A 22,041-nucleotide genomic window follows, 5' to 3' on the forward strand; every position below is an offset into this window, starting at 1 on the left:
GACAGACAGACAGACGGAAAAACCCTTAGACAATTATATATATAGATATATATATATATACTGTATGTACAGTGGGTACGGAAAGTTTTCGGACCCTTTTAAATTTTTCAGTCTTTGTTTCATTGCAGCCATTTGGTAAATTCAAAAAAGTTAATTTTTTTTCACCTTAATGTACACTCTGCACCCCATCTTGACGGAAAAAAAACAGAAATGTAGAAATTTTTGCAAATTTAATAAAAAAAAAAAACTGAAATGTCACATGGTCATAAGTATTCACAATATTTGCTCAGTATTGAGTAGACGCACCTTTTTAAGCTAGTACAGCCATGAGTCTTCTTGGGGATGATGCAACAAGTTTTTCCTCTACCATTTTTCGCTGCAGATCCTCTCCAGTTCGGTCAGGTTGGATGGTGAACATTGGTGGACGGCCATTTTCAGGTCTCTCCAGAGATGCTCAATTGGGTGGGCTGGGCCAGTCAAGAATGGTCACAGAGTGTGCATTAATGAGAAAAATATGAACTTTTTGGAATTTACCAAATGGCTGAAATGAAACAAAGAGTGATCAATATAAAGGGGTCTGAATACTTTCCGTACCCACTGTATACACTAAAATTCTGTAACACTATAAAATCCCAGAAAGCAAAGAGATTTATGAAATGGTTAAAAAAATGTAAAGTTTATTGGGAATATAAAACTATAAATAAAAAAAACATATAAAACAAGGAATACCTCTAAAGGACCACCAAAACCTGTACATGACAACAATAATATAGATCAATGGGCTAAGCCTTTATACATGTACATGGTGATGTAATACTAGTGCATATACAGAACATATACAGAACATTTATCCTCCTCATAATATTAAAGGGTTGCCAGGGTCTCAAAATGAAGTCATGAGCCCAACAGTGCCTGTTCTTCAATTGATATCTGTTTAACTGTAAATGGTATGGTTCCAGGTGGTCCGGGAATTTGATACTGCAATGGATCTGACAGGCTGGTTGTGACGCTAGTCACAACCCACAGCCAGGCCATGAATCGGCGAAGTCAGACTTTCTGGGGTCAATATCAAAAGAGCACATAGTAAACCAAGGGAAAAATACAAAGTTGTTAGTCAGGTCACATGCCAGGGTCAGAATACCAGAAAAATAGCAGATAACCAAAGGGGCAATAACAAACAGGTAGTCAGAACACTGTTCAAAGGTCAGCAGGAGAATATCAGATACAAAGGAACAATAACAAATGAGTAGTCTGAACAAGGTCCAAAGGTCAACAGGAGAATATCAGATGCAAAGGGGCACAAGATGAGAACTTACAGCACAGGGTACAGGTGAACACACCAGAGAGTGCAAGATTAGAACAAATTTTTGACTGGCAGTGATCTGGGCCAGACAGCTCACCTAAATAACAGGGCATATATCAAGAACATGATGTATCTGTGGAAATCTCTGCACCTCCCAGTCAGATAGGTCTACCGAGCTGTCAATCAAAGCACCGACAGCTCAGCATGCCCCAGCACAGGATAGGATGACAGAACTGTCCATCACAGAGTCCCAGACACTCTGAGCAGAGGAATCGTGACACTGGTGTGTCACACTGCCCCGATGCGCGTTTCGCTTTGCTTGCTTCTTCCTGGGGGTGTGTCCAAGTAGGGATCACTACCGGGTTATAAAGCCCATGTTTCATTGGGACACGTCGATTCACTATTCACCAATTGGAGGGGACATTTGGGATCATGACATAAGCAGCACTGATGGAGCGTAACATTACTGTATATATACAGTAATATATATACTATAATATATATATTATATATATATATATATATATATATATATATATATATAATATATACTATAATGAAAGGATCTCCTGCTTGTACAAGGTGAACCGTTGCCAGCGGTTGCTATGTTACGCACTTAAGGAAATCTATGAGGATGGCAGATCACGCAAGCGCATCACCATCTATGACATTAAAAAGCTGTATCTGCGAATTTAACCCTTGTAGGGATATTTACTACTATTTATTTGACTGGGAAATCAATATGTTAAATAGATAGAAAATGTCGTTAAAGGCGATGACACTAGATTACACCAGCGCCTATACATATTAGGATAAATCTTATTATGTCAAAAATAAAAATTAAATAATTGTTTTGTCTTTTTCTTTCCTCGTAGTTTTGTAACATTAAAATTGCATGCATCATTAGTAGTTTTCACACATAAAAAATAAAAATAAGTAAGTATATATAGAGTGCATATAGCAGAATCGTGAGAAAAACTTTTCAAAGAGCTTCACCAATCAGCCAATATATTATTTGTTAGAAGTTATTCCACAAAATACCTGAAATATGGATAAAGCAGTGGTTTTACGAAAAATATATAAAAAGTATATTTCAATTAAGACATTGTGGTATACACCTAAATATTGTGTATTACTGTTGGAATATGTTTGATGCAACAACTCCATTCCTATCTATGAGTGTTTAGTTGATAGATTTGTATGCTGTTTATAAAGTTAGAGCAAAAAAAAAAAGCTCCCCGACGTTCACACAGGGAGAGCATGTGACTGTATCTCCTGTTTTTTCCTGTGTCTGTGTATGAGAGAATCACACAAATGATTTATTCCTAATCTATTAAGCTTATCATATATTGTTTCTGGTTGTTCCTGAATAAAGAAGGTCTGTTGTCACACGCTTGGAGAGTATCCTGAATAATCCGCTGCTACTGGGCCAAAGTTGGCATACATACACAAATTGTGCATATGTAGATCAAATTTTGAACCTTAAAAATTGTATACAATAAAAGTAATGATAAAGTGAAAATTCTGATTGTGACGAAAATCTAAATAGTGAAGTGAAAATGTTGTAACCGTGAGTGTTGGCATTAGGGTTCGCTCACACTAGCATATAAATCGGACAAGTGCAATCTGGTAAAAAAAATAGCATGGCACTCTGATCAATGTCATTCAGTGAAGCAGTACAGATCTGTGTATTTTTTCTCACCTGTATTTGGCAAAAGAAAAAAAAAATTGCAGCATGCTGCGATTTCACTCCAAAATCAGGTAGTGAAAGAAAAAAATCATATGCCATGTGGACCATCAGAATGGCATCCGATTTTTACCGATACATTACAATTCTGTAGCATAGGAAACTGAATGGTCCTGCAAAACATTAATAAGTGCTGAGTAAAAAAAACGGATTGCATAGGACATCACACGGATGAAAAATGAGGAAAAAATCGTCTATTAGTCCCAGACTTCAAAAAAATCCCCATCAAACATTATATTCTACTCATATCTTAAAGTAAAGGCGATGATTCCAGAGATCCTATTAATGTTCATTCACATACCGTAGTTTATTCTCCATGTTTGTTCCCAAATGGCAAGTATATAGAAAATCGCATCCTCCAAGTTCTTTCCAATGTTCCTTATCAAAAACCAGAAGTTTAGACGTATCACAATATTAATCTGAGCAGAAAAGAAAACAACAATAAATACAGATAAAAGACAAATAGATGTGCCATAAGGATCAAAGACACCATACCCTACATATATAAAGTATTCTACTTATCAGGCTGCCGTCACACGTTCAGTATTTGGTCAGTATTTTACATCAGTATTTGTAAGCCAAAACCAGGAGTGGGTGATAAATACAGAAGTGGTGCATATGTTTCTATTATACTTTTCCTCTATTTGTTCCACTCCTGGTTTTGGCTACAAATACTGATGTAAAATACTGACCAAATACTGCTAGTGTGACGGCAGCCTCACACTGATTTGCAGAATGCCTTGCAAAACATTAGGTTCAATAGTGTGAACACCCAACCGATCAAAAGTGATGGCATATCCTATCAATATCTCATCAATTTAAAAGACTGGATTTTATGAGATTTCCTATTTTGATTGTCAGAAAGTAATTTCTGAATTAACTTTATTTTTTTTTTCTTTTCTGAATTCCAGCTTTGGCTCCATGATTTATTCCCCAAGCACAGGGATAATCTTTAACAATCAGCTGGCTGATTTCTGCAATATACATATGGTTTCCTTGAAGGAAGGTGAGACAGTATTACTTTTGCATCCTTTTCTATCTTTGCATTAGATATGTATTGAGTTGGGTTAAGTATTTTTAATCATCTATCGATAAGTAGGAAATTAATGAGGGTGTCCAATCTTGCCTTGTGCAGGCGTGTACTATGGAGGACAGAGAATGAACTTCAATACAATATTGCAGCCAGCATGCAGCCGGTGGGTAAGGAAAGGGTGAATCAAACACCCGAAAACCCCGTCCCTATGGCTGAAGATTGTTCCCTCCAAATTCAGGTGACAGAGTCCCTTTAAGGGCTCATCTCCACTTGTGTGAGAAAAAAACGGTCCGATTTACGGACCGAAAAAACTGATGTAACGTCTGCGAGTGCCATGCGAGTGCCATGCGAGTGTCATGCGAGTGTCATGCGATTTTTTTATCGCAACATCCGTATGACATCCGTATTGCTGTCCGATTTTTACGCACGGGTCTCCTTTGAAAAGCCGGTAATTCAGCGCAGAGTACAGTAAAATCACAGTGACAGGTTAGATTAGAGTAGATATATACACATAGAATAGGTATATATACATATATATATGTCAGGGAGACACCTATATATATATATTTATATTTAATGCAGCGCTAGATAGCTTTAAAGCTAGTAATTCAATTACCGGCTTTTGCTTTCTCCTTCACAAACCCGACATGATATGAGACCTGGTTTACATACAGTAAACCATCTCATATCCCCATTTTTTTGCATATTCCACACTACTAATGTTAGTAGTGTGTATATGCAAAATTTGGGCGTTCTAGCTATTATATTTAAGGGTTAAATGGCGGAAAAAATTGGCGTGGGCTCCCGCACAATTTTCTCCGCCAGAGTAGTAAAGCCAGTGACTGAGGGCAGATATTAATAGCCTGGAGAGGGTCCATGGTTATTGGCCCCCCCCCTGGCTAAAAACACCTGCCCCCAGCCACCCCAGAAAAGGCACATCTGGAAGATGCGCCTATTCTGGCACTTGGCCACTCTCTTCCCATTCCCGTGTAGCGGTGGGATATGGGGTAATGAAAGAGTTAAAGAAAGGGTTAAAAAAATACACACACACATTATTAAAAATTATTTTAATGAAATAAAAACAAAGGTTGTTGTAATTTTTTATTTAACGCCAAATCCACTCAGTGAAGACCCTCGTTCTGTGACAAAAAAATAAAAATAAACCAACAATATACTTACCTTCCACAGATCTGTAAAGTCCAACGATGTAAATCCTTCAGTGATTGGATTGGGCGTAGAATAAAATACTCCAACAACCATTGTTTTTATTTCATTAAAATAATTTTAAATAATGTGTTTGTGTTTTATTTAACCCTTTCATTCAATTGGATTAATAATGGATAGGTGTCATAATTGACGCCTCTCCATTATTAATTAGGCTTAATGTCACCTTACAATAGCAAGGTGGCATTAACCCTTCATTACCCCATATCCCACCGCTACACGGGAATGGGAAGAGAGTGGCCAAGTGCCAGAATAGGCGCATCTTCCAGATGTGCCTTTTCTGGGGTGGCTGGGGGCAGATATTTTTAGCCGGGGGGGGCCAATAACCATGGACCCTCTCCAGGCTATTAATATCTGCCCTCAGTGACTGGCTTTACTACTCTGGCGGAGAAAATTGTGCGGGAGCCCACGCCAATTTTTTCCGCCATTTAACCCTTAAATATAATAGCTAGAACGGCCAAATTTTGCATATACACACTACTAACATTAGTAGTGTAGAATATGCAAAAAAATGGTGATATGAGATGGTTTACTGTATGTAAACCAGGTCTCATATCATGTCGGGTTTGTGAAGGAGAAAGCAAAAGCCGGTAATTGAATTACTAGCTTTAAAGCTATCTCACGCTGCATTAAATATAAATATATATATATATATATAGGTGTCTCCCTGACATATATATATGTATATATACCTATTCTATGTGTATATATCTACTCTCATCTAACCTGTCAGTGTGATTTTACTGTACTCTGCGCTGAATTGCCGGCTTTTCTAAGGACACGGGTGCGTAAAAATCGGACAGCACTCGCATGGTGCGAGTGCTGTGCGTTTTTTTTCTCGCACCCATTGACTTGCATTGGTGAGTCTCGTCCGAGAATCTCAGCAATACGCAGCATGCTGCGATTTTTTTCTCAGCTGACACAGATTTTTCTCAGTCCGATTTCGGCTGGGAAAAAAATCGCAAATGGAGTGTCACATATTGATTAACATTGGTCCGAGTGCAATCCGATTTTTTATCGGATTGCACTCGTCCGTTTTCCTCACAAGTGGAGATGAGCCCTAAAGCATTTCAGCAGTGAGCAAACAAAAATAGAACGACGTTCCAGCCAATTGACCTTTTTCAAGCCTAAATTATAATCACCAGTCACTGTGTTTTAGGCTTGATAAAGGCCATTTGATGGAAACATTGCACTATTTCTGTTTCCTCACTACTTTGAGGTTTCAAATATTTTGGAATAAAGATTGGATTTTTATAAGGATCTCTATGATGCCTCGGATATCTCTAGATAGAATACGTTGAAGACATTTTTTTTCAGTTAAAAAAAACCTGATGAAACTCTAATCAAACTTTTATGAAACCAATGACACAATGATAAATCACTGATGAAACCCATTCCGTTTTTTTCAAAAGTCAGAAAACTGACGTCTGAATTGAAGGGAACCTGTCACCCCGTTTTTTCAGATTGAGATATAAATACTGTTAAATAGGGCCTGCGCTGTGCGTTACTATAGTGTATGTAGTGTACCCTGATTCCCCACCTATGCTGAGAAATACATTACCAAAGTCGCCGTTTTCGCCTGTCAATCAGGCTGGTCAGGTCGGGTGGGCGTGGTGACATCGCTCTTTTCTTCCCCAGCTTTCCGTTGGTGGCGTAGTGGTGTGCGCATGTCGCAGTAACGAATCCACTGCACGCACGTGAAGAAACAGCGCGCGATCTGCGCTATTACCCCCTGTCATCGGTGGGGGCGGCCATCTTCCTGGGGCCACGCGTGCGCAGATGGAGAGCTCTGCTGCACGGGGCTTCAGGAAAATGGCCGCGGGATGCCGCGCGTGCGCAGAAGAGATCGCGGCGGCCATTTTCCCAAAGCCGAGTTTGCATCTCGGCTTTGGGAAAATGGATCATCTGCGGAGACGGACATGCAGCATATCTTTCAGGACCGCAGCATGTCAGTTTCTCTTGTGGAGGACAGAAATTTCATCAATAGAAATGTATTAAATGCGGTAAATCCGCATGGTTCAGTGAACACATATGTATTTACCTGCGTTGAATAGAACACAGCGAAAATACGCTGGGGACGGTGGAAACGTAGCCTTAGATCTCACATGCTCTACACATTCTACATGGCAATAATGCAATTTAGAATAATTCCTATGTTCATTATTTGCACATGTCATAAAGCTTGCAAAATGCATTGTATCTTTTGTGATTGTTTGCTTTTACTGTATTAAACTATGTCTCCTTAGAAAACCACTAACCGCTTACCAATTTAGATTGAGCACTATAATAACAAAAGAGAAGAGATAACGCAGCATGCCAACAGCATTTTAGTTCAGCCTGGTGTTATCCATTGATATTATTTTGTGAAATGTTTCTTTGAGATTCATAAGTATTATTACTTTTCCCTGGCATTGTAGGGATGCAGCCACCATCTTCTATGACGCCAACCATTCTTTTGTCTAAAGACCACAGCTCTCAGCTGGTAATAGGTGGTTCAGGTGGTTTAAGGATAGTTGGCGCTACAGCACAGGTAAGTGTATAGGTAAGGAAAAAGCTACATTTCAATTAGACTATTATATGGTGTGGACAAGGTGGATATTTATGAAGTGGTCCTATATATTCAGAAATAAATGGTGAAGCAGAACACAAGGATTGGATAAACCTTAGCGACTTGTAAACATTCTGAAAGTCTTTGCTTTATCCAATTTTGCAAGGATGTTGAAAATCAATATAATTTATTATATTTTTCTAGGAAAAATAAGTGACTAACGACAGTTTTTATGACAGTTCTTTCATATTTTGTTGGATATTGGTCCCTTCCCTGACTTATAACACCAGCCCTCAGTCTCCCCAGAAATGGCGCATCAATTAGATGCACCATTTCTGGAGCTTAGACTCCTATGTTTCTAATTGCCCTGGTGCATTGGCAATCAGGGTAATGGTTTTATGGTTGACGTCAGCTGTGTAATGTCCGCTCGGATCAAGCCCAGGGGTTGGTAATCTAGATGTGTCTATAAGACAGCCCCATTATTAACCCTGTAGTAAAAAGAAATAAATACACACATAGAAAAAAGTCCTTTCATTGTAAAAATCACACCCCGCCCTTTTTTACTTATTTAATACCATTAAAAAAAAATAATCCAAAGGTGTCCACCATAAATTCATAACAAGGAGGTCTTACACTGATCCCTGACTCTGCTACAGAGTCAGGCAGTGATGAGTGGTGACATCAGTAACGTGACAGCTGAACACAGTACCCGGAACACACTGAGAGTAGGTTGTGAATCCCGCTGCTGTGACGAGCGCTGGCAACAGTAAAGTTATTGCAGTTCACAGCCGATTAATTGCGGTAACCTTACTCACGTCACCACTCGCAGTGTGTGAACTTCCGGACTTCCAGCAAAAACTGTTAGAATTGTCCCTGGGGTAACTTTATGAATGCTAATTAAAAGTATCATTAAGGCCTCATGCAAACATCAGTGACTTTTCATGTATGCCAAAATAGTCTTGTTTTTTTTATTCGAGTTTTATCAGTGCTTGGTCACTGTCAGGTTTTACCATCAGTATTTCATAAATAATTAAATTAGCTAAATAAATAAATAAATAGCAAAGCTTATTTTATTCATTAGTGTTATAGTAATCCTACAGGCCAATTCATTAACCAAGTACTGTGTCTTAACCTCTTCACGACATTTAACGTACCTATACATCATGGTCACTAAGGGAATCTACGTCAACCATGCAGCCATGGTCATCATCACATAAAGATGCCTGCTGTTTCTTACAGCAGGGCATTGAGACTTGTCACCCCCACCCCACAACTACGATCACTACAATGTCAATGTTATGGCAAATAGAATTGCCTGAAATATCGATGTTCAGTGATGCACATCACTGATCGGCTTCATTGTAGTACTCAGCTGATACTGCACTATTTTTTTACTATAATATCAGATCTTGAATCAAATAGTATGGTGTAAAAAAAACAAACAAAAATAATTTAGGTTAGTTGATAGAGCTTGATTAGGGACTGTCTAATCCACAGTAAAAATATACTGTAGTGCTCAGCTTACACTATAGTATTTTTACTGTATTTTACAGTATTTTTACTGTATTTTAGTGTCAGTTGTGGGTGCTCAGTAATTGGTTTTACTGATGCCCGTTTAGTAATAGTAGTTTCAAAATTTTTGTGGAAAATTCTTGTAGCAATTATACTACAGTTTTTTTCTACTAATATATAGAATTTAAATTAGCGTCAGATAGTTGCGGGTGCTCAGTAATTTTTTTCTACTTCCTGTTAGTAATTGACGTTTCAGAATTTTAGTGGAAAATTATTGTATCCTGCAGTTTTTTGTACTGAATAGAATTATGATTAGCATCATTTAGTTGCAGGCACTCGTATTTTTACTGCTGTCCATTTAGCACGCTTTTTATATTTTACCAAATTCTTATGTTTTTAATTCATCTTTTCATTTCTAGATTCTTCTCTTTAATTTTTTCTATTCTTCTTTCTCCTTTATTCTATTCTAAATTTAATAAGTTAATAAAAAAAAGTTTACACTAAGCACACACTTAAATACAATTTGGTTATTCAACACACACACACACCACCCACGTGAAAACTAAAATCTCCTGTCCTTCCCAAAGATGGTATTGAGCTCAAGACAAAAACAAAATATGTACCCATTATGTATTGTAATATAGGGATGAGTGAATAGCTTCGCATAACTCCTTATCCAAATAGCTGTAGCGCTTACCGAATAGCTGCATCGGGAACCCGGATACCTGGAGCGCTTCCGATAGTCAGCTGTTCGGCACCGCAGCTGCATGTGTCGCTGCTGTGTAACAGTCACAACACATGTATGGAGAGCCTGTGTTGTGCTCTCCATGCATAAAAATAGTGACAGAAATATATTCTAACGCGGCTACTGGTGTCTCCGCATGGCTCCCATTCCCCCTCCATGCAGTGATGCATATTCAACGCTGCAGGTGCGTTTTCACCTTCACATAGTTTCGAAATTGCGTCTTCCCTGCTTCCTACACCTGTGCACTGTTTCCGGCGCATGTAGGGGGAGGCTAGGATAATGAAGATGTTGTGGCAACTGAAGGGATGTTGTTTGTAGTCTGATGTACTGTTGTTGATGTCTAAATATTTATGTGTGATAAAAAGGGTTTTATTATATTCCTATGGCCAGGGTGTGTTCGGTTATCCTATAGGCTCTGCCTAAGGCTATCTCTGGGAATGCAGGAGGTCTGTCTACTAGGGGGACCACACTAAGTACAGGAATATAGCTTGCACTAAACTAGGGAATAGTTAATAGAGTTGTCATTATCCCACAGTTTGGGAGGGGTTAGACCAGTTTTATAAGAAAAGGTGTCCACGTTAGAGGCAGTTAGGGTCTATGAATCAGTACAAGTACAAGTTCAGAGTGGAGACCTGTCAGTGAAGGAGAATGGAGTGTGGAGTAAAGCTGGACAAGACAGTTTTAGCGGGTGCAAGAAGAGGCAGATGCAGCAGAGCTGAAGGGTTTCTGTCAGTCCAGGTTTCCCAACAACATGAGAACACATTCTAAGTTTTGTCAGGACAGTCTTTGGCTTGAGGTCCGGAAGGGGTATTGAGAACCATACCCCTGTCCCGCCTGTGAGGAAGATATTGGCCAAGGTCGCAAAGAAACGAAAGGATGGTGATCCTCAGGGAAGCTGTTATTCCAGGAGGAGGGTCCCTAGGGCCAGCTACGACAGGTGGGTGGACAAGTTGGGCAGAAAGAAGATGAAGACTGACATGCCAGGAAGCAAAGGGAACATCACTTATTCTGTATGCTGCAGCCGAATTGCACAATAAAGCGGAACCTGTTAACCCAGCCTCAAGGTATCCTGTCTTGTCTGAGGCTACAGCCGGACCCGATCCCATGGACGAGGAGGTAGAAACAACTCCTGAAGGAACATCAAGTAAAGAACAAATTCCACAGCACCACACACTCCTAACAGACTCCTGTTTAGAAAAGGGGATTCAGGGCACAGTAACTCAAATCTGTCCCATAGCAAACCAGCTCTGTACCCCCCTTCACTGCCCTGTTTTTAAAGGGCCAGCGCACACCAGCTAAGATGCTCAGAGCCAAAATCTGGGAGGCATCTTGTTTAAAAGGCACCCTCCCTAATAGGGGAGTGCCAAAGGAATGAGTTTCATTGATGTGTTAGTGGTGCAATAAGTGCATTGTCAGGTCTCAGGGTCCTGGTGTGACCAGTGTCCTGAACATGAAGTCCCTGGTCCTTGGTGTCCTGTCCTGAACCCGTAGTCCCTGGTCCTAGTGTGGCCATTGCCTGAACCTCGTCCCCTGATCCGTGTGCAGCCAGTGTCTGAAACTCGAATCCCTGGTCTCTGTGCGGCCAGTGCCTGAACCTCGTCCCCTGGCCCTTGTGCTGCCAGTACCTGAATCCGTACCCGAGACCTGTGTGTCTCAATGTTTGCCTATCCGAGTGATCCACGTATCCGGACTGTCCTATCTGTCTCTGCATCAGCCCTGTCTGTGACTCCATGTCAGTAACCATTATACTAATGGATCCTGAACCTAGCAGTCTAAATGTAGCTCGAGTCCATGTCCCTGTCAGTAATCATTCTGCAGAGGGTCTAGAACATAGTAGCCTGAACAGCTCCTGAGTTTGCTTTAGCCATGGGCCCTGCTGATCCCCAGTCCTCTCTGCGCTCAGAGCTGTATTGGCAGTTGAGCTACCAGCGAGAGAGCCTGGAGAAAATTTAGTTTCATCTGCAGGCACTTGATGCTCGATTGGAAGCCTTGACGTCACCTGTGCCAGACCAAGTCACAGTACCTACAGGTGTGCCTATTCAACTTGAAACTTATACTACTGTAGTGGAACTTGTCTTTTCTGATGCGCCACGGTACTATGGGGATTTGAAGCAGTGCAGTGGTTTCTTAGAGTCATGCATGCAGCACTATGAACTTTTGGGTCATCAGTTTTCGTCTGATCGGGTCAAAGTGTACTAATGTTCTACCTAGCAGTAGATGCCCTTGCATGGCTCATTCCCCCATGACAGAAAAGGGATCCTGTGACTTCAAACCTGTGGGCCTTCCTAGTGGCCTTCTGAAATGTCTTTGATGAGCTGAATCTTGTATCTTCTATGATATCTTCCCTTCCCAGCTTCCGGGGGCAGCCCAGTGAGGAGACACGTGTGAGGGATCCATCACATCTGACTCTGTCTTTCTTAAGACCACCCATTTCCCAACCTGTTAAGGCAGCTACTCATACAGAATCCATGAACGTCAACTGTGTTTGGCCGAAACTCAGTGGTGAGAAGGGATAACGTCCCAACTTTCAAAGTACTGAGAAGTCTAAAAACTCCAAAGCCTTGGGACAGTAAGAAAGGCTGTTCTTGGCGGGAGTATTCCCTTTCCACTGATGACTGTGACTGTATCCCTGGCAATTGGAGGCTTCAGTTCGGCGGGAAAGTTTGTGCTACAAGCCGTGAAGAGTTAGTGTCAGATTCCCATGCAGTGAGGGTGTTGTCAGGTGAAGAACAAGCCCTGCCAGAAGGAAGTCAAGTCATTTCCAAGCAGCTAGAGCTCCAGACTGGAGCATTGTATACGGAGAAAATTGCCTTTTCATGTGCTGTCTAGTTTTCCCATAGGTCGTCCATGACATAAGTGCTTGTTCTAGTCTGGAGACCCTGTGTGGTGAATCGTTGGGGACAATGTAGTCACAAGAAGTGTCTGGTCCCCAAACATCCAGGTCAGTAATTAGCGTCACTATCTTGTCCGCTAGGTCTGCTAGTCACTGATTTGCTTCGTGCCGGCGTCTCTAAAGGAAGGGAAGTGGAGGCGATGTCCCCACACCGTTCCAACGATTGTTCCAATGAGCTGCTCCCAGGAAGCTCTCCTCTTTGAGGACATGTTACACCTACAATCAACAGGCTTAATTTTGGCTCTTCCCAAAATCATACAAAATCCAAGTAGAAAACAGAAGCAAATGCCATAAAGTAAAATAAATCAATTTTTTTTAACACAAGAATCTAAAATGGTACAAGACCATATAAAAGATGGAGATACAATACAACTAGGACTGTGCAGTCACATTGCACACCCACAGGTATCTTATCCCTCAGATTCTCAATACAAGTCCACCTGTGGCCTTTTTACATAGTAAGTTGATTAATCTACATTAAAGCTAAAGTAATGTCTGACAGCGTGCATATGCTTGTGCCAGAAGAATAATAAATTTGTGTTAATACGCATAAACAATTGCAAAACGTGCTAAATCATCTAAACTCCCATAATAGACTGATGTCAGTACATTGCCTCTCAATACCACATAAGTGACTTTATTCACTAATTCTCACTCAATATAAATCCTAGTTAATTAAATCTAGATAAAGTGCATAGTGCTTAAATGTATAATACATAGGTACCATCATATAAATAAAGTTCCACAGTAACAAGTCATAAATGCAACAGTGTGCTTCGGCACCATAGGTATCCCTAGGTAATAGAGTAGAATAGCATGTGCATTTAGATAGATGGTATACCACCTTCTTAGGCTGCCAAAATCCCCTAAGGGTTAACGCCTCTAGTGCACCAATGTGCTTAGATGCCGTAGGAGTCCATGAGTGAGTAAATGGGATCATATATACATATAGGTAAGTAAGTGGTGTACGACCTGATTAGGCTGTCCAAGTCCACGACGCGCGTTTCGCGTGCAGCTTCTTCAATGGGGGGTTTCATGTCATGATCTTCCAAGTCTCTGCACTCCACCAACCAGGTAGAGGAACTCCAGTTGGTCCTTGAATCCTCCGAGGTGGTAGCTAATCTCAATGAACAGTGAGAGAGACTTCCCAATGCCAAGTTCCTGATAATACGCCTGCTTTATCCTATGCTAAGGATGGCTTGATGGAGAGAAGTATCCTAGTCATGAAGATGGTGAGAGGTTTTCTTCTAGTGGACAGGACAAGTCATGGTCCTTAAGAGAAGTCAGGGGAGTCCGTGAAGAGATGCTGGCCTCTAATTTCTCTGCAGAAAATCTTCACGGGCTTGAAGAAGAGGCGGCGTAAGCGGGGGTACTGTAACGCCATTGCCGGTGTCCCCGCATGGCTTCCCTTCCTCCTCCATGCAGGGATGCCGACATACTCACTACTGCGGCCACGTTGTCACCTCCCCATGGGCACTTTTTCCGGCGGCGTGTCTAGTGCGTGCGTGCTGACCTTTCATTAGTGTGTTAGTGATGCAACTAGTGAGTTGTTAGATCCCTGGTCCTGGCATTGCCAGTATCCTGAACCTGAAGTTGCTGGTCCTTGGTGGCCAGTCCAGAACCTGAAGTCTCTGGTCTGTGTGCAGCCAGTGCCTGAAACCCAAACTCCTGGTCCCTGTGTGGCCAGTGCTTGCCCCTCATCTGCTGGCTCGCGTATGGACAGTACCTGAATCAGTATCCGAGACCCGTGTGTATAAACATTTGCTTATCCAAGTATTCCATGTATCTGGACAGACTCCGAATCAACACTGTCAGTGGTGCCGTGTCAGTAACCGTTCTACTTGGGGATCCTGAACCTAGTAATCGTAATGGAGCCTGAGTCCCTGTATGTGTCAGTAATCATTCTGCAGAGAATCCAGAGCCTAATAGTCCTATGCTATCCGTGTTTGCGTACCTGACCTTGGGGTCAGCAGCTGCATTACCAGCGACTGCCTAGGAGTGTTACCTGACAGCTACCTGCAGCTCAATCCTGACTCCATCATCAGGAGCTCCAGTGAATATCATTAAGCTGCTCAGCTACACTCCTAAGCAAGCTCGACCCCGTGGCACAGTAGGTCCAAGAAGCATGCGCCCCTTGTGTGCGTAACATATATACAAATGTGGCACATATTTGTCGAGTAGTGATGTTAGTATTAAGTACAAGGCTACTTATATGAGATTACATATGAGTATACAGAGAGGAAAATGTGTGGAAATGAGCTTGCAAGTGTATTAAATAATAATAATAATAATCTTTATTTATATAGCGCCAACATATTCCGCAGTGCTTTACAGTTTAACAGTTTCAAACACAACAGCCATAGGTAACAATGTTAACAATACAGTAATAAAGCAAAATAAGACAACCCTGCTCGTGAGAGCTTACAATCTACAATGAGGTGGGGGAGATACAAAGTACAGGTGTGTATTTACAATGATGTATTTACAATGATGGTCCAGCCATCTTCAGGGGGTGGGGGGTAGATGGAGATAGTGAATGGGCTACACACACACAAACATAAAATGACTGATTAGGGAACGTGATAGGCCGCTCTGAACAAATGAGTTTTGAGCGAGCGCCTAAAACTATGCAAGTTGTGGATGGTCCTAATATCTTGGGGTAGAGCATTCCAGAGGATTGGCGCAGCACGGGAGAAGTCTTGGAGTCGGGAGTGGGAGGTACGGATTAGTGCAGAGGTTAGTCGAAAGTCATTTGCAGAGCGCAGCGGTCGGCTAGGCCGATAGACAGAAATGAGGGAGGAGATGTAAGGGGGTGCCGCACTGTGGAGAGCTTTGTGGGTGAGAACAAGTACTTTGAATTGTATCCTGTAATGAATGGGCAGCCAGTGTAACGACTGGCGAAGAGCGGACACGTCCGAGTAACGATTAGCCAGATGGACAACCCTGGCTGCTGCATTAAGGATAGACTGGAGAGGGGAAAGTCGCGTGAGGGGGAGGCCAATTAATAGAGGGTTGCAGTAGTCCAGGCGGGAGTGGATTAGGGCGACAGTGAGAGTTTTTGTTGTCTCCATGGTGAGAAAAGGGCGGATTCTAGAGATGTTCTTTAGGTGTAAGTGGCACGAGCGGGCAAGAGATTGTATGTGGGAGGTGAAGGAGAGATCGGAGTCAAACATAACACCCAGACAGCGTGCCTGCTGCCTAGGCGTTATTATGGTGCCACCCACGGAGATGGAAATGTCAGATTTAGGGAGGCTAGTAGAAGGCGGGAGCAGAAGAAGTTCAGTTTTGGAGAGGTTGAGTTTCAGATAGAGGGTGGACATGATGTTGGAGACTGCAGACAGACAGTCACTGGCGTTCTGTAGTACAGTGGGGGTAAGGTCAGGGGCTGACGTGTATAGTTGTGTGACATCAGCATAAAGATGGTTGTTCTGTCTCCGCCATCTAATATTGTTACCCTGATTATTTGCTTGCATAATTGCAGTTTCCTCAGTATACAGTATTGATATATTCATGCCTTTATTCATCTGTGATGCTTTGGCTCCCTCTAGCGGTCAGAGTTATGTTGGCAGTTCAATCTTGTTTTTGTATTATCCATGTCTGATTCTCCTCCTCCTTTGCAATGCATTATGGTAGCTCAGCCTCCATTTCCCTCCATTTTTCCTTTCACTTTCTTCAGTTTGCCTTCAAGGAAAGACGCTTCACTTCATCCCCCTTGCGATTGCATTGCCGGTATGTCTTTATGCTTCCTATAGATATTCCTGCTCTATATTAGCTTAGTTTAACCAGTTGTACTCCCAGTTTAGTCACTAGCTTTCTAAATGTTATGCATAATGTATATCATGTGTATTATGTATCTGTTCTATGCCATGCACTGATTCTATGTATATCATTGTTCACAGTTTCACCGCATCAATATACCACTACGTTTAATAAAGCACCGACTCAACCACAGTCTCCTTATTGGACCCCGGTATAGCGGTTTAGCTGACTGTATAGCTACGTATGAGCCTGCCTCAGCTAGTGAGGACAGAACAGTGAAACGGCAGCCATCCAACTAGTGGGATTCAAGTCACCGGCTACACAGAGACTGAATACAGCTGCAGCAATCTCTGCACAGCCAAGCACTCTCCCAAGACACCATGTCTCACAAATCACATAGGACAAGATCTGTTACTTCCGTCTCCTCAAAGACAACATCCATCAGCAGCGCGGTCGCCATTGCCCGCGCAAATGCTGAAGCCGCCAAAATACGAGCGAGCTTTGCTGACCAAGAGATGCAACTTAAATTAGAAAAAGCACGCCTAGATGACGAAGAGAGAAGGTCACTCTTAGAGAGAGACGAGCAAGAGAGAAGGTCGCGCTTAGAGAGAGACGAGGAAGAGAGAAGGTCACGCTTAGAGAGAGCCGACCAAGAGAGAAGAACGCAGTTAGAGAAGGCACGTGTGGATGCCGCCTTAGAAAGCCTAGCAGCAAAAAGGGAAGCTGCCGCAGCCCTCGCCGAAGCAGAATCGCTAGAAGCCGCGCAAAATCCCAAGCTGCATAGCCAAAGCAGTACGTCGAGTCTGGAGTTTCCACTGCAAGACTCACCACAACGCACATCTCAGTATGTTAATGACCTTCCTGATCCAAACTATAACCCTGAACCAGTACCAAAACCAGAATACGACACCTCCAGCGAAGTGAGCGAGAGTCGTCACGAGGCTCAGGACAGAAACAAACTCGAAAATGTGAGGCAAAACAACTCTGCTAATGACTACCTTGCCCCTCATCAGGTAACCAACGTGGATCACCCTGCTGACGCACCGTACATCAGGCCGAAGCAATACGACAACGGCTGGCGCCACCATGAGGACACTAACAGGTACGAACGCACCTCACATCACTATCAGGGCGACCCATCACCAGTATACTCTGCTGACAACCGGTTCACGACAGAATTTGCCAAGTTCTTCACACGACGTGAACTGGTTGCCAAGGGACTCATGAAATTCACTGACCGAGCTGAAGGTTACAGAGCTTGGAAAGCTTCCTTCCAAAATGTCATTAGAGACTTGGGGTTACAACACAGGGAAGAGATAGACCTGTTAGTCAAATACCTGGGAGAAGAGTCAGTCAAACACGCAGTAAGGATCAGAGACATTAATATAAACCGCCCTGAGACTGGCCTCAAAGAGATCTGGAAAAGGCTGGATGAGTGTTATGGCTCAGCAGAAGTAATAGAAAGAGCCTTGTTCAAAAGAATCGATGACTTTCCTAAAATATCTAACAAAGGTCTCCAGAAACTTAGAGAGCTAAGCGACCTGCTAAAGGAAGTCCAAGTTGCCAAATACGAGGACGACCTACAGGGACTTGCATTTCTCGACACAGCCAGAGGTGTTAACCCTATAGTCCAGAAGTTGCCCTACAATCTACAGGAGAGGTGGCTCACACATGGTTCCACGTACAAATACAAACACAGCGTTCCATTCCCTCCCTTCTCCGTTTTTGTTGACTTCATACACCAACAAGCAAGAATTAGAAACGATCCCAGCTTTGACTTTGCAATACCATATGCCACACCATCACCACCTGCAAATCCACGCAGAACATCTGTGGCAGTACACAAGACTTATGTTTCTTCTCCAGGTTCTAATTACAGGTCTGCTAGCTGCTCCCAATCAGAGACAAAGGTGCAGGACCCTGACAAGCAGTGCCCACTTCATCAGAAGCCTCATCCTCTCCTGAAATGCAAAGCCTTCAGAGGAAAATCTATGCCAGATCGCAGAAGCTTCCTGAAAGAAAACGGTATCTGCTACAACTGCTGCTCGTCCACAGCTCATCTCGCCAAGGACTGCAAGGTCAGTGTAAAATGCACAGAATGTGGCACCACAGACCAAAACACCGCTCTACACCCTGGCCCAGCTCCATGGAGTACACAAAACACGCCTGCTGACAGTGAGCATGGCGGGGAGGAAAGGAACACTGATACAGCTACGCCAGAGATCACTTCACAATGCACAGAGGTCTGCAAAGGGACAATAGACAGTAGGTCCTGTTCAAAAATATGCTTCGTCAAAGTATACCCGAAGGGCCATAGAGACCAAGCTGTAAGACTGTATGCTATCTTGGATGATCAAAGTAATCGATCCTTGGCTAGATCAACGTTCTTTGACCTATTCAACATCAAAGGGCCAAGCACACCCTACTCCTTAAAGACGTGTGCAGGTACTGTGACAACAGCAGGCAGGAAAGCTACTGACTACCAGATCGAGTCTTTAGACGGACAATTCTGCCTACCGCTACCTACGATCATCGAATGTAACCAGATCCCAGACAACAGATCTGAAATCCCTACACCAGATGTAGCAATCCATCACGCTCACTTAAAACGAATAGCGCACCTTATACCGGAACTCGACCATCAGGCCCAGATAATTCTGCTGTTGGGGAGAGATATCCTGCAGGTTCATAAAGTGAGACGTCATATCAATGGACTCCACAATGCTCCCTATGCCCAAAGGCTAGACCTAGGATGGGTCATAATTGGCAACGTATGCTTGGGACGCATGCACGCCCCATCTTCTGTGACAAACATGCTGACAAATACATTGGAGAAAGGACGTCCATCTCTGTTTCAACCTTGTAACAATGAGTTCCATGTCAGGGAACTGCCACACAGCATCCAACTACCTGATCATTTAATAGACTTTACTCACGACAACAGTATAGTGTCGGGAAGCTATGAGGATCAGTTAGGGGGCACAGTCTTCCAGAGAACTAAGCAGGACAACCAAGTGGCAATGTCGGTAGAAGACAAGTTGTTCTTAGAGGTAATGGACAAGGGACTCGTTAAAGATGAGACCAACAGCTGGGTCGCACCTCTTCCCTTCAAAACCCACAGACCACGTCTACCGAACAACAGAAATCAGGCATTACAACGTTTCTCCTCTCTCATTCATAATCTGCAAAAGAAACCAGAGATGAAAGATCACTTTTTCTCCTTCATGTCAAAGATTTTTGAAAACCGTCACGCAGAACTAGCTCCCACTCTCAAAGACTCTGAAGAATGCTGGTTCCTACCCATGTTCGGAGTATACCACCCTAAGAAACCAGGCCAGATCAGAGTCGTGTTTGATTCCAGTGCTAAATTTAATGATGTCTCCCTGAATGACGTTCTGCTGACAGGACCAGACTTCAATAACAAACTACTGGGTGTACTTATGCACTTCCGTAAGGATTCCATTGCCTTCATCGCTGACATCCAGCAAATGTTCCATTGTTTCCTTGTGAGAGAGAGAGACAGGAACTTCCTAAGATTCTTCTGGTACAGAGACAATGATCCTACTAAAGAAGTCACAGAGTATCGCATGAGAGTGCACATCTTTGGCAACAGTCCTTCACCTGCAGTCGCCATTTACGGACTCAAAAGGTCAGCTCAGGAAGTAGAACCAGAATACGGAGCAGATGTCAGACAATTCATAGAAAAGGACTTTTATGTCGACGACTGTCTAAAAGCCATGCCTTCAAATGAGACTGCCATCAGTCTTCTCAGGAGAGCTCAGGACATGCTTACCTGCTCGAACCTTAGGCTTCATAAAATAGCCTCAAACAGCCAAGAACTCATGGAAGCGTTCCCTTCTCAAGACCTATGTAATGGTCTCAGAGACCTGGACCTGGGGTCAGACCCCGCACCAATGCAACGCAGCCTCGGGCTTCTCTGGAATCTACAATCAGACACTTTCACCTTTCAGGTCAGCCAGGAAGAAAGGCCTTTCACACGTAGAGGCGTCCTGTCTAACATCAACAGTCTGTACGACCCCTTGGGTTTCGCAGCTCCTGTTACTATACAAGGCAAGGCCCTACTAAGAGACTTAACTAGGGAAACATCTGACTGGGATGCACCTCTGCCACCTGATAAGAGGATCCAGTGGGAAGAGTGGAAGAACTCTTTAGCGGCACTCTCCAACTTGCATATGCCAAGACCATACACCCCTGTGCCATCTACTGAGATACAGAGCCAAAGACTGTACGTATTTGCAGATGCTTCTGTCAAAGCAATTGCCGCTGTTGCCTACCTCAAAACTGTAGACTCCAAATGTCAGTGCCACATTGGTTTCGTCATGGGAAAGGCCAAACTCGCACCACAACCAGAGCACACTATACCCAGGTTAGAGCTTTGTGCCGCTGTCTTAGCCGTTGAGTTAGCGGAGTTCATCGCATCCGAAATGGATATCGACCTGACACAGGCCAAGTTCTACTCAGACAGCAAAGTAGTCCTGGGATATATCCACAACGAAACCAGGCGATTCTACGTTTATGTCAATAACAGAGTGCTACGAATCAGGAGATCAGTTCACCCACAGCAGTGGCATTACATACCCACAGACCAGAATCCCGCAGATCATGCAACTAGAGCAGTTGACGCAAGTCGACTAGGAAGCACAACGTGGCTCTCTGGACCAAAACTATTGTACATTGAGGAATGTTTTCCAGACACCTTCGAACTTGTAGGAGAGGACTCAGATGCTGAAATCCGCCCTCAGGTGTCTACACTACATACAATGACCTCTGTTATCCAGCTTGGATCTTGCAGGTTCGACAGATTCTCAAGTTGGAAGTCACTTACTCGAGCCATTACCTGCCTGACACATATAGCTCGCTCATTCAGGACCACCAGAACTCATGACATGGAAAAATGTAAAGGAGCAGCGAGGCTTACCCACGAAAGCCTAATCACCTTCATGGCTGAAGCTGCAGCTATAATCAATGCAAGACCCCTGGTTCCAGTTCCTAACGACCCTGAGGAGCTCTTGTTATTGACTCCAGCTACTTTACTTACCCAGAAAACAGGACTGTCCAGTACCCCTCCAGGAGGATTCGACGCGAAGGACCTCTACAAGCGCCAATGGAGACAGGTACAAAGTCTTGCAAATACTTTCTGGGACAGGTGGCGCAAACAATATTTGTCTACCCTGCAGCCACGGAGGAAGTGGCAATCTACTAAACCTAATCTGAAGATAGGTGACCTTGTTCTTGTGAAAGACTGTCAGATTCACC

General features: G+C 43.0%; 1 protein-coding gene across 2 annotated transcripts in view; it reads left to right on the plus strand.

Moving 5' to 3' along the window:
- Positions 1–22,041, plus strand: part of GGT5 (gamma-glutamyltransferase 5) — a 184,466-nt gene that overhangs the window by 149,373 nt on the left and 13,052 nt on the right. For both annotated transcript variants that reach the window (XM_069757388.1, XM_069757378.1), the window contains exons 9-10: positions 3,962–4,056; positions 7,725–7,837. In XM_069757388.1, the coding sequence (XP_069613489.1) occupies positions 3,962–4,056; positions 7,725–7,837 (208 nt within the window). The remainder of the gene's footprint in view (positions 1–3,961; positions 4,057–7,724; positions 7,838–22,041) is intronic.

Source organism: Ranitomeya imitator, chromosome 1 (assembly GCF_032444005.1).
Source record: "Ranitomeya imitator isolate aRanImi1 chromosome 1, aRanImi1.pri, whole genome shotgun sequence".
NCBI classification, from domain to species: domain Eukaryota; kingdom Metazoa; phylum Chordata; class Amphibia; order Anura; family Dendrobatidae; genus Ranitomeya; species Ranitomeya imitator.